The sequence below is a fragment of the Hemitrygon akajei genome, chromosome 9 (assembly GCF_048418815.1).
Source record: "Hemitrygon akajei chromosome 9, sHemAka1.3, whole genome shotgun sequence".
Lineage (NCBI taxonomy): Eukaryota > Metazoa > Chordata > Chondrichthyes > Myliobatiformes > Dasyatidae > Hemitrygon > Hemitrygon akajei.
This window is the reverse complement of record NC_133132.1, coordinates 178,121,570-178,134,413: the sequence shown is the minus strand read 5'-3', so window position 1 is coordinate 178,134,413 and position 12,844 is coordinate 178,121,570. Positions and strand designations below refer to the sequence as shown.

At 42.0% G+C, this 12,844-nt stretch overlaps 1 protein-coding gene across 5 annotated transcripts in view; it reads left to right on the top strand.

The window, feature by feature from the left end:
* Nucleotides 1-12,844, top strand: part of fbxl4 (F-box and leucine-rich repeat protein 4) — a 273,096-nt gene that overhangs the window by 199,095 nt on the left and 61,157 nt on the right. For all 5 annotated transcript variants that reach the window (XR_012100352.1, XR_012100351.1, XM_073057528.1 and 2 more), the window contains exon 6: nt 6,318-6,389. Coding sequence is in view for 3 of the 5 variants with exons in the window: in XM_073057528.1 (XP_072913629.1) it covers nt 6,318-6,389 (72 nt within the window). In the remaining 2 variants the exon portion in view is untranslated. The remainder of the gene's footprint in view (nt 1-6,317; nt 6,390-12,844) is intronic.

Here is a 12,844-nt window from a genome sequence, read left to right as displayed (position 1 = left end):
GTCCCTTTGCGTCTCTGCGTTTTGAATTTTCTCTCCATCTAAATAATAGTCTGCTCATTTTGCAAAGGGAAATCTTTCTTGCCTGACAAATCGAGGAAGTAACAAGCAGGATGGACAAAGGAGAGGCAGTGGATGTCATTTACTCGGATTTTCAGAAGGCATTTCATAAAGTTCCACACATGAATTCTATGGAATTAAAGGAAAGATACTGGTGTGGGTCAAGGAATGGCTGATAAGCAGTGAGTGGGAATAAAGGGAGCCTTTTATGGTTGGCTGCCGGTGACTAGTGATATTCCTCAGGCATCAGAATGGGACTGCTGCTTTTCACATTGTTTGTCAATGATTTGGATAATGGAATTGATGGCTTTGTGGTGAAGTTTGCAGATCATACAAGGATAGGTGGAGAGGTAAGTAGTGCTGAGGAAGCAATGTGATTGCACCAGAATTTAGACAAAATGGAGGAATGGAGAAAAAAATTGCATTGTTGGGAGATGTATGATAATGCGTTTTGGTAAATGCAATGTTAGCATCTATTTCAAATGGAATAGAATATAAAAGTAAGGTGATAATGCTGAAGCTTTATAAGACACTGGTCAGGCCACACTTAGAATATTGTCAACAGTTTTGGACCCTGTATCTCAGAAAGGATGTGCTTTCATTGGAGAGACTCCAGAGGAGGGAATGAAGGGGTTAACATATGAGGAGCTATTTGGCAGCTTTGGGCCTGTACTCAATGAAATTTAGAAAAATGCAGGAGGGATCTCATTGAAACCTACTGAATGTTGAAAGGACTAGATAGGGTGTATATGGAGAAGGTGGTTCCTATGTTGGGGTATCCAGAATGAGAGTTCACAGCCTCAAAATTGAGGGGCATTCTTTTAGAATAGAGGTAAGGAGGAATTTTTTTAGCCAAAGACTAATGAATCTGTGGAATGCTCTGCCACAGACTGTGGTAGAGACCAAGTCCATAGGTATATTTAAAGTGGAAGTTGATAGTTTCCTGATCAGACAGGACAACAAAGGATATGTGAAAAGACAGGTGTATGGAAGTTGAGTGGGATCCGGGATCAGTCATGATGGAATGGTGGAAAAGACTTGATGGGCTGAAAGGCCTAATTGTGCTCCTATGTCTTATGATCTTATAAGGGGGTGCCATCACAGCCGTTCATTTCGAAACTAAAATAGAGACTAACACTTCAAGGGACTCGGGATAATTCTGTGGAATTGGGGAGTGGGAGAAATGGCAGGAAAGAACCTTTGGTAGTTTCTCCTAAGACTTTTATTTGCTACCATTGTAAGCAGCCAGGTCATAAGTCCTCTGTGTGTCCTCTCAAGAGCCCAAATTGTCAGGTATGTGCTATATGCCAAGTGAGGGAGAATGTGATGATGCTGATAATGACTGCATTGAATGTGAGTATGGTAATGAAAAATAAGCAGAATGACATCAGTGGATCTGGGGCTGAGAGGGTAAACAGATCTAAGTTCCTCAGCATCCACATCACCAAGGACCTCACGTGGTCTGCACACACCAACTGTGTGTTGAAAAAGGCACAACAGCGCATCTTTCACCTCAGACGGTTGAGGAAGTTTGGTGTGTGCCTCCAAATCATAAGGACTTTTTACAGGGGCACAATTGAGAGCACCCTGACTGGCTGCATCACTGCCTGGTATGGGAACTGGACCTCCCTTAATTGTAGGATTTTGCAGAGTGATGTTGATAGCCCACTGCATCTATAGTTGTGAACATCCCATGATTCATGACATTTCAGAATCAGAATCAGTTTTATTATCACCAGCATGTGACGTGAAATTTGTTAACTTAGCAACAGCAGTTCAGTGGGTTTCAGCCCGAAACGTCGTCACTACCTCCTCCCATAGATGCTGTCTGGCCTGCTGAGTTCTGCCAGCATTTTGTGTTTTTATCAGAACCCTGTACCTGCTTTCTCTCCATACCCCCTGATCCCTTTAGCCACAAGCGCCATATCTAACTTCCTCTTAAATATAGCCAATGAATCGGCCTCAGCTGTTTCCTGTGGCAGAGAATTCCACAGATTCACCACTCTCTGTGTGAAGAAGCTTTTCCTCATCTCGGTCCTAAAAGGCTTCCCCTTTATCCTTAAACTGTGACCCCTCGTTCTGGACTTCCCCAACGTTGGAAACAATCTCCCTGCATCTAGCCTGTCCAATCCCTTTAGAATTTTATACGTTTCAATAAGATCCCCCCTTAATCAATATATAATATATTATATTATATAATATAAAATAAAACTAATAATAATAACAAACAAATCAGTTACAGTATACGTATATTGAATAGATTAAAAAAAATGTGCAAAAATCAGAAATACTGTATATTTTTTAAAAAGTGAGGTAGTGTCCAAAGGTTCAATGTCCATTTAGGAATCGGATGTCAGAGGGGAAGAAGCTGTTCCTGAATCACTGAGTGTGTGCCTTCAGGCTTCTATACCTCCTACCTGATGGTAACAGTGAGAAAAGGGCATGCTCTGGGTGATGTGGGTCCTTAATAATGGACCTCATTTACAAAGACAGGTGTGAAAAAAGAGCCCAAATGATCATTGGGGACCAGAGTTACCCCATTCACAATTTATTCCAACTGCTACCATCCGAGAGACAGTACCGCAGCATAAAAGCCAGGACCAACAGGCTCTGGGACAGCTTCTTCCACCGTGCCATCAGACTGATTTCAGTGTATTTCAGTTACAATGACTGTTCTATTTATTATAAATTAATATGATTGCACATTGTGTATTTAGATGAAGATGTAACATTAAGATTTTTACTCTTCATGTATGTGAAGGATGTAAGAAATAGAGTCAATTCAATTCAATGTGAGGAGAAAGAGCCTTTGCTTATACAGGTGTCCCCCGCTTTATGAAAGTTCACTTTACGTCACTTCGTTTTTACGAAAGACTTACATTAGCACCTGTTTTCGCTAACCGAAAGAAATCCGAAAAGGATTTTTGCTTTTACGAAAAAAGGTGCCCACTTTAAACTTGTGTTTACCCCGAGAAAGACTACCATGACCATGAAGCCTTGCGCGGGCAGGTGTGTGAGTATGCGTGTACGTGCTGATATTTTTCTACAAATCGGTTTTGGCTAAATCTTCCCGATTCTGGTAAGTGAAACTACACTGTACATACGTTATTTCTACTTTATATAGGCTGAGTATTTATCATATAATTCCTGCTTTTACTATATGTTAGTGTTATTTTAGATTTTATGTGCTCTTTGGTATGACTTGGTAGGTTATTTTTTGGGTCTGGGAACGCTCAAAAAATTTTCCCATATAAATTAATGGTAATTGCTTCTTCGCTTTATGCCATTTCGCCTTACAAAAGGTTTCATAGGAACGCTCCGCTCTACCTTCGGATAGCGGGGAAAACCTGTAATAGCCTAAGTTAATGGAAACCTTGTTAAAACTCTCTTAGATCCTGGAAGCTCACTGTCATTTATTAAGAAAAGTTATGCTCCTGCCTTTGGTGTTGATTGCAGTCACCAAACACCTGTCCACTGTGTCCATGGTGACTGAAAGTCTTAGCCACAGACAGAACTCACTATTGAGCAGGATGACCATGTATTTGATGAAAGTGCCGGTGCTGGAGAGACCACCAGGTGACATGATTCTGGAGAGCAGATTTAGGCCATTTGGCCCATCGAGTCTGCTCCACTATTCAATCATGGCTGATCCTATCTTTTCTCCTTCTCAACCCCATTTGCCAGCCCCAGCTGTCTGTGCTACTTGAGTTACTGAAGAAGGGATATAGTCAATCACATCCATCTGTTGAATTGACTTTATTTCCTACATCCTTCACATACATGAGGAGTAAAAATCCTTACATTACATCTCCATCTGAAAGTTAATTCAGGATTAGATAGTGCTATTCCTTACATTGTCATGACTCGTGCTAAAACCAAAGTAATGGCTGAGTTACAACCTTTGCCTGACTTGGTTGCTAGTCTGTGCGAGGGAAGAGCCAAAAGGCCTAGAAAGTCAGACCAGCCAAAGCAATGTGGGAAATATGCTGGTTCTCCTACCTCTGTTTGTATTTCTCCAGATTAAGTACCCATTGATGATGACTCAGAAGAGGTCACGGAGGCCTGTAAGGGGCCTTGGATAGTTCACCTCTCCCGTCTCAATGGCTGCCAACCAGTGAACCTGCAAAGGGTGTTTGCTGATTTTCCAAAGCTGTTCCAGCAGAGCCCAGGACTGACAAAGGTCCTAAAGTATTCCACCAGGATCAGACCTGCCCATGATTCAGTACGCTAACACTGCTACAGAATGCCAGAGTGACTTATGGGGGCCTTAAGGATGAAATTCAGACCATGCTGGAGCTGGGAGTCATTGAGCTTCAGACAGTTAGTTGAGCAGCCCTATCGTTATCGTCCACAAGAAGTATGGTGCCTTAACAGTATGCATTGATATCTGGAAGTTGAATGCTATTTATTTTTTTGATATTTATCCTATACCCTGCATTAATGACCTACTAGAACGGATTAGACTGGCAAACTACATCACTACAGTGGACCTTTGTAAAGGCTACTGGTAGGTTCCCTTGGATAACTAATCAAAACCCCTCATTGTCTATGACACACCCCTGCTTCTGTCTCAGTTCACCGTGTTGCCTTTTGGTCTTCACGGTGTACCAGCAACCTTCCAGCAGTTGATGGATTGTGTGCTCCAAGGCTGTTGGACTGCATAATGGCCTACCTAGTTGCCGGATGTGGACAGAGCAGCTGTACCATCTGCGCAGGGTCTTGGGGAATATTTGGTACCTGGAGCTCCAACCCTTCAAATTCTGTGTCCATCATAAAGCAGGGAAAGGAAATGTAACTGCAGACCACCGGTCTTGGTTGCTGAGCATTGTTGCTACAAGTGAAGAGAATGGTAATGTGATGGAGAGCTCTCGATAAACACGCTCCTCTCTCTTTCACACACACACACACACACACACACACACCCCTTGTTATTCTGCTGTCATCGTCCTGAGTGCATGCACTTCATGCCTTCCCCATTATAATCTCATAATGGGTCATAAACTGAGCTGATGTGCTGGGTTTGGCTACATGGTGCCTTTCCCACCATACACAGCAGAGTATTCCATGGGGATGTATAAATGTGTATATATTGTTTGTATCCTGTATTTAAGGTATATACTTCTGTTTATAATATAATATAGGTGTATCATATTCAAATTCATGTTAAGTCTTAAGTTAACTTTGTGGGTAATTATATGTCCTGGTGCCTAAAAAATGGAGCTCTTCACCCTAGGTAGGAGAGAGAGATAGAGGCCGCCAGGAGTTCATACTGGACAAGAATATAATTACAGAGCTGTTGTATTTTCTGGTAGATAGCTTTTCGTAAACATCAGTAGTTTTCTTTTTGCTATTTTTGCTAATTTTAACAAACCTAATAAACACCTTTGCACTAAAGTGCTGAGCAACTACAGCCATTTTTTTTCTTTGGTCATAACCCACATATCTAACACACTGTACTGAATGCCTTGCTTTGGTACTGTAGTATATGTAAACCAAATGCTATTACCAAGGTAATGCTTCACCTGAATGCTTCAAAGGTTAAAATATCTTACAGGGAGACCTTTTTCTTTGTTAGTGCTAAGTATCTGTAAGAGACTTGGCTTCTGTTGTCTTTGCCTCATGACAGTTGCTTCCATTCAATTTTGATTTTTTTTACCCTATTTCGAATAGTGCTGAGCAGAGAGGAAATTTTGTGGTCGAACTACATATTCTGTAGTCTTCTCCCATATGTGTTATTCTGTGTTTTATGCATGAAAATGCTTCAGTTAACTGTGACTAGAATCATTTGGTTAGCGGTGGTTAGCGTTTGGTCCTGCTACTCCGTGCGGTGTGCGGTTGACAGTTTCTGTAGATTTGTGATCTGTCTGATCTGTGAATGTCATGGTTGCTACTTTATTTATGGGGACATCACTAATCTGATGTGGTGCCACAGCAGCCCTGCATATTAGTGGAAGATCTCTGCATTTTCAAGATTTCTCCCTTAGGGAGAGCTGTTCAGAGGTACAGAACCCTTGATAACTGTGGTCTGTGCAGATTCACATCTAGGGGGAACTGCATTTTAAGCCAGTAATGATTTCTTTGACCATGAGCTAATCGATGATCTGAATACCTTGGGACTCATTAAACTGCATTTGTGGTGGATGTAACCGAAGTTTAGAACGATATTTCAGGAAAAGTAGTGACAGGCTTTAATCCCTAATTGACCTCTTTTCCCTTTGTTTTTCTTTTCACGTTGCCTCTGATGTGTCTCGTGACAACAGCAAATCTCACTACTCAGCATTCTGAACTTCTGTTTGGAACTTCAACACCTCAGCCTGGGCAGCTGTGTCATGGTAAGAGCTTGAAGTTGCCAATGCTAATGGTTTTCTTTAAGGGTCAATTTCAAAAGTATTGACATCTGCATGACTTAAAAATACTAGACTATCTTTCATTTATATGGGAAAGCACATTTAAAATTCACAGAAAAATAAATGTCATATAAAATATAAACACAGAAATTCTGCAATCCAGATCAATGCACACAAAATACTGGAGAAACTCAGGCGGTCACAAAACATCTATGAAAAAGAATAAACAGCCAACGTTTCAGGCCAAGACCCTTCATCAAGACTGATAAAGAAGCGGGAAGATGCCAGAATAAAAATGTGGGGGAGGGGAAGGAGGACTAGCTAGAATATGATGGGTGAAGCCAGGTGGGAGGGAAAGGTAAAGGGCTGGAGAGGGAGGAATCTGATAGGAGAGGAGAGTGGGCCATGCGAGAAAGGAAAAGAGAGGGGCACCAGGGGAAGGTGATGGGCAGCTGAGGAGAAAAGGTAAGAAGCCAGAGTGGTGAATAGAAAAAGAGGGCAGGGGAAAGGGGAAAAATTACCAGAAGGAGAAGAGATGTTCATACTATCAGGTTGGAGGCTACCTGGACAGATTTTTTAATGGATTCTTTTGGGTTTGTTTGTTTTATGGCTACCTGATGTATATCTCAAGGTTGTATTACATAATAACAGTTTGATGATAAATGTACTTTGAAATTTGAACTTTTGACTAAAGCTTAATGTTAGTCAAGTGAAATCAGATCTGTAGTTTCACTAAGTGGGTTAGAAGATATTCACGATTGGTAAGTAAGTTGATTATTTATTCACAGGACAAGACAGACACTAAACATTCAGTAAACCCTTAGAGTACAAAGTAGAACCGTAGAACCATAGAACATTACAGCACAGAAACAAGCCTTTTGGCCCTTCTTGGCTGTGCCGAACTATTTTTCTGCCTAGTCCCACTGACCTGCACCTGGACCATATCCCTCCAAACCCCTCTCATCCATATACCTGTCCAAGTTTTTCTTAAATTTTTGTCGGCACGGACTAGAAGGGCCGAGATGGCCTGTTTCCGTGCTGTAATTGTTATATGGTTTGTTATAAATGTCAAAAGTGAGCCCGCATTCACCACTTCATCTGGCAGCTCATTCCACACTTCCACTACTCTCTGCGTGAAGAAGCCCCCCCAATGTTCCCTTTAAACTTTTCCCCCTTCACCCTTAACCCATGACCTCTGGGGGTTTTTTCCTTAGCCTCAGTGGAAAAAGCCTGCTTGCATTCATGCTATCTATACCCATCATAATTTTATACACCTCTATCAAATCACCCCTCATTCTCCTATGCTCCATGGAATTAAGTCCTAACCTATTCGACCTTTCTCTGTGACTCAGTTTCTGAAGTCCCGGCAACATCCTTGTAAACCTTCTCTGCACTCTTTCAACCTTATTAATATCCTTCCTGTAATTAGGTGACCAAAATTGCACACAATACTCCAAATTCAGTCTCACCAATGTCTTACACAGCCTCACCATTACATTCCAACTCTTATACTCAATACTTTGATTTATAAAGGCCAATGTACCAAAAGCTCTCTTTACGACTCTATCTACTTGTGACGCCACTTTTAGGGAATTATGTATCTGTACTCCCAGATCCCTCTGTTCTATTGCACTCCTCAGTGTCCTACCATTTACCTTGTATGTTCTACCTTGGTTTAACCTTCCGAAGTGCAATACCTCACACTTGTCCGCATTAAACTCCACTGCCTTCCCTTCATCCACTTTCTTGGTAACTTCCTCGAAAAACTCTAATAGATTGGTTAAACATGACCTACCATGCACAAAGCCATGCTGACTTTTCTAATAAGACCCGATCTATCCAAATACTTGTAGATCCTATCTCTTAGTATTCCTTCCAATAATTTACCTACTACCAATGTCAAATTTACTAGCTTATAATTTCCCAGCTTACTTTTTGAGCCTTTTTTAAACAACGGAACTACATGAGCTATCCTCCAATCCTCCGGCACTTGACCCGTGGATATCGACATTTTAATTATTTCTGCCAGGGCCCCTGCAATTTCAACACTAGTCTCCTTCAAGGTCCGAGGGAATACCCTGTCAAGTCCTGGGGATTTATCTACTCTGATTTGCCTCAAGACAGCAAGCACCTCCTCTAATCTGTATAAGTTCCATGACCTCCCTACTTGTTTGCCTTGTTTCCATAGACTCCATTCCAGTTTCCTTCGTAAATACAGATGCAAAAAACCCATTTAATATCTCTCCCATTTCTTTTGGTTCCATACATAGCCGACCACTCTGATCTTCAAGAGAACCAATTTTATCCCTTACTATCCTTTTGCTCTTAACATACCTGTAGAAGCTCTTAGGATTATCCTTCACCCTGACTGCCAAATCAACCTCGTGTCTTCCTTTAGCCCTCCTGGTATCTTTCTTAAGTATTTTCTTGCTCTTTTTATACTCCTCAAGCATCTTATTTCCTCCCTGTTGCCTATACATGTTATACATCTCTCTCTTCTTATTTATCAGAGTTCTAATATCCCTCGAAAACCAAGGTTCCTTATTCTTATTCATTTTGCCTTTAACCCTGACAGGAACATACAAACTCTGCACTCTCAAAATTTCTCCTTTGAAGGCCTCCCACTTACCAATCACATCCTTGCCAGAGAACAACCTGTCCCAATCTATGCTTTTTAGATCCTTTCTCATTTGTTCAAATTTGGCCATTTTTCCAGTTTAGAACTTCAACCCAAAGACCAGATCTATCTTTATCCATGATCAAGTTGAAACTAATGACGTTATGACCACTGGAACCAAAGTGTTCCCCTACACACACATCCGTCACCTGCCCTAACTCAATTCCAAATAGGAAATCTAATATTGCATCCTCCCTAGTTGGTACATCGAAATATTGATTTAGAAAACTTTCCTGAACACATTTTACAAACTCTAACCCATCTAGACCTTTAACAGTATGGGAGTCCCAATCAATGTGTGGAAAATTAAAATCCCCTACAATCACAACTTTCTGTCCCCTGTAGTTGTCTGTTATTTCTCTGCAGATTTGCTCCTCCAATTCTCGCTGACTTTTGGGTGGTCTATAATACAACCCTATTAATGTGGTCATACCTTTCCTGTTTCTCAGCTCCACCCACATGGCCTCAGTCGACAAGCCCTCTAATCTGTCCTGCTGAAGCACTGCTGTAATATTTTCCCTGACTAGCAAAGCCACCCCCCCACCCTTCATCCCTCTGCCTCTATCACGTCTGAAACATCGGAACCCTGGAACATTGAGCTGCCAGTCCTGCCCCTCCTGTAGCCAAGGTTCAGTAATGGCTATGATGTCATAATCCAGGCCCTCAGCTCGTCTGCCTTTCCCACAATACTCCTCGCATTGAAATATACACTCCTCAGAAGATTATTACCACCACACACAACCTTACTATTTGTGACTTTGCATGAACTACTAACATCATTTATTTTTACCCCCGTTCCACTATCCACTCTGGCACTCTGGTTGCCATCCCCCTGCAAATCTAGTTTAAACCCTCCCCAGTAACACTAGCAAACCTCCCTGCAAACATATTGGTCCCTTTGTAGTTCAGGTGTAACCCGTCTCTCTTGTACAGGTCCCACCTGCCCCAGAAGAGGTCCCAATGATCTAGAAATCTGAAGCCCTGCCCCCGACACCAGTTTCTCAGTCACGTGTTCATCTGTCAGAGCATCCTACTCTTACCCTCACTGGCACGTGGCACAGGCAGCAATCTGGAGATTACTACCCTCGAGGTCCTGTTTTTCAATTTCCTACCAAGCTCTCTGTACTCACTCTGACTCTTTCTACCTATGTCATTGGTACCAATGTGTACTACGACATCTGGCTGATCACCCTCCTATTTCAGAATGCTGTGCGTGCGATCAGAGACATCCCTGACCCTGGCACCCGGGAGGCAACAAACCATCCAGGAGTCTCTGTCACGACCACAGAATCTCCTGTCTGTACACTTGGTTACAAATACTCATCTAAACTGAGTACCCAAAGTGCAGGACAAAACAAATACTGATGTATTAACACCAGCCCACGGTAACCCGGAGAGCAAAAAGAAAGTGTGTGGTTTCCATGCACAAATTTAAACTCTACCGGCGCTGTGATGTCATCGGCTAAAGTGCAGCCATCAGGAGGGGCTGCAGTGTTCCTTATATGGGCTAATCCCTAGCCAACACAGGGGAGTGGCTTTCGATGAACCGGTAAGATGGACACTTACTGCAACATTTACTTTCATGGAATACATTATTATGTAAAAAATTAATCTAAAATTATTGTTTAAGAATTGTGAGAGGATGATCATTACATCTGTTAACTGAACGTTTAGCCTTTTAGTTGCTTGCTCCCATTTATAACCTCACATCTTGTAAGACTACGTAATTCTAAACCCTTAGGGTATTAAAAAATCTGATGTTCAACAGATAGGGGAGGTTTATTTTCATACATCTGTAGCTGCTCTCTTGTATGTTTACAGTAAAACCAAACAAGACCTGGAAAATATTCATAGCTTTTAACAATTACATTTAGTTGAAGTTGCATCTGCAATTTGATGTTAATATAGTGCTTGTGTTTATTGATCATTTGAGTGTAAAATGTGTGCTCAAATGCCGCATAAAATGACGATTATCTTATCGCTAGATAGTATATTGTTTTTTTTTATTTTTGACATTATAAATTTAACTATAGATTTTCTAGTTTTAGTGCAATCTAATTGGCCATAAGACCATACATACGAAGGGTTCTGCTGCTCGCCCTTCTGTTTAGAATGCCGAATAGACTCCTTTTAACAAAGCATCCATATTGATGTATCAACTTATTAGGCTATTGTATCAGTATTGAAATCAGTTTGAGATGTTGCAAAATGAGCAGAAATTTTAAAAGTTCGTCTCTTGAAAATGTGTCCTTTTTAATGGCTATGAAAGAACTCTTGCTAAAATAATGTGAGGTTTGTTTTAATTGGTCTACAATGTATAATAAAGTTCATTTGCAGTATACTGTTTAAATTTACCATTACTGTGTGCTCACTGATCTTTTAGGAATATGTTCAAAGTTCAAAGTAAAATTTATTTTTAGCGTAGATACATGTCACCATGTACAACTTCGTTGTACACCCCTTGATTCTTTTTCCCGAGGGCCTACTCAGCAAATCTATAGAACAGTAACTGTAGCACACACAAAATGCTGGTGGAATGTAGGAGGCCAGGCAGCATCTATAGGAAGAAGTATAGTCAAAGTTTCAGGCCGAGACGCTTCATCAGGACTAACTGAAAGAAGAGATAGTAAGAGATTTGGGAGGGGGAGGGGAGATCCGAAATGATAGAAGACAAGAGGGGGTGGGATGAAGCTAAGAGCTGGAAAGTTGATTGGCAAAAGCGAAACACAGCTGGAGAAGGGAAAAGATCATGGGACGGGAGGCCTAGGGAGAAAGAAAGGGGGAGGGGAGCACTAGAAGAAAATGAAGAGCATGCAAGGAGTGATTGTGAGCGGGACGGAGAGAGAAAAAAGAGAGAAGAAAAAAAATTATAATACATACATACATAAATAAATAAGGGATGGTGTAAGAAAGTGAGGAGGGGCATTAACAGAAGTTAGAGAAATCAATGTTCATGCCATCAGGTTGGAGTCTACCCAGAAGGAATATAAGGTGTTGTTCCTCCAACCTGAGTGTGGCTTCATCTTGACAGTAGAGGAGGCCATGGATTGACATATCAGAATGGGAATTGGATGTGGAATTAAAATGTGTGGCCACTGGGAGATCCTGCTTTCTCTGGCGGACAGAGCGTAGGTGTTCAGCGAAATGGTCTCCCAGTCTGCTTCAGGTCTCACCAATATATAGAAGGCCGCACCAGGAGTACTGGACGCAGTATACCACACCAGCCGATTCACAGGTGAAGTGTTGCCTCACCTGGAAGGACTGTCTGTGGCCCTGAATGGTGGTGAGGGAGGAGGTGTAAGGGCAGGTGTAGCACTTGTTCCACTTACAAGGATAAGTGCCAGGAGGGAGATCAGTGGGAAGGGATGGGGGAGACGAATGGACAAGGGAATCCCATAAGGAGCAGAAAGGGGGTGGGGGGAAGATGTCCTTGGTAGGGGATCCCGTTGGAAGTGGCGGAAGCTATGGAGAAATATATAAACACAAAGTGCACTGCAGATGCCGTGGTCAAGTCAAGACGTACAAAAAGGCTGGATGAACTCAGCAGGTCGGGCAGCATTCGTTGAAAGAAGCAGTCAACGTTTCGGGTCAAAACCCTTCGTCAGGACTAAAGAAGGAGGGGGCAGGGGCCCTATAAAGAAGGTGGGGAGAGGGTGGAAAACCAATCAGAGGAAAGATCAAGGGGTGAGTGAGGGGAAGCAGGGAGGGGATAGGCAGGAGAGGTGAAGAAGGAATCTAAGGGGAAAGCACTATGGGTAGTAGA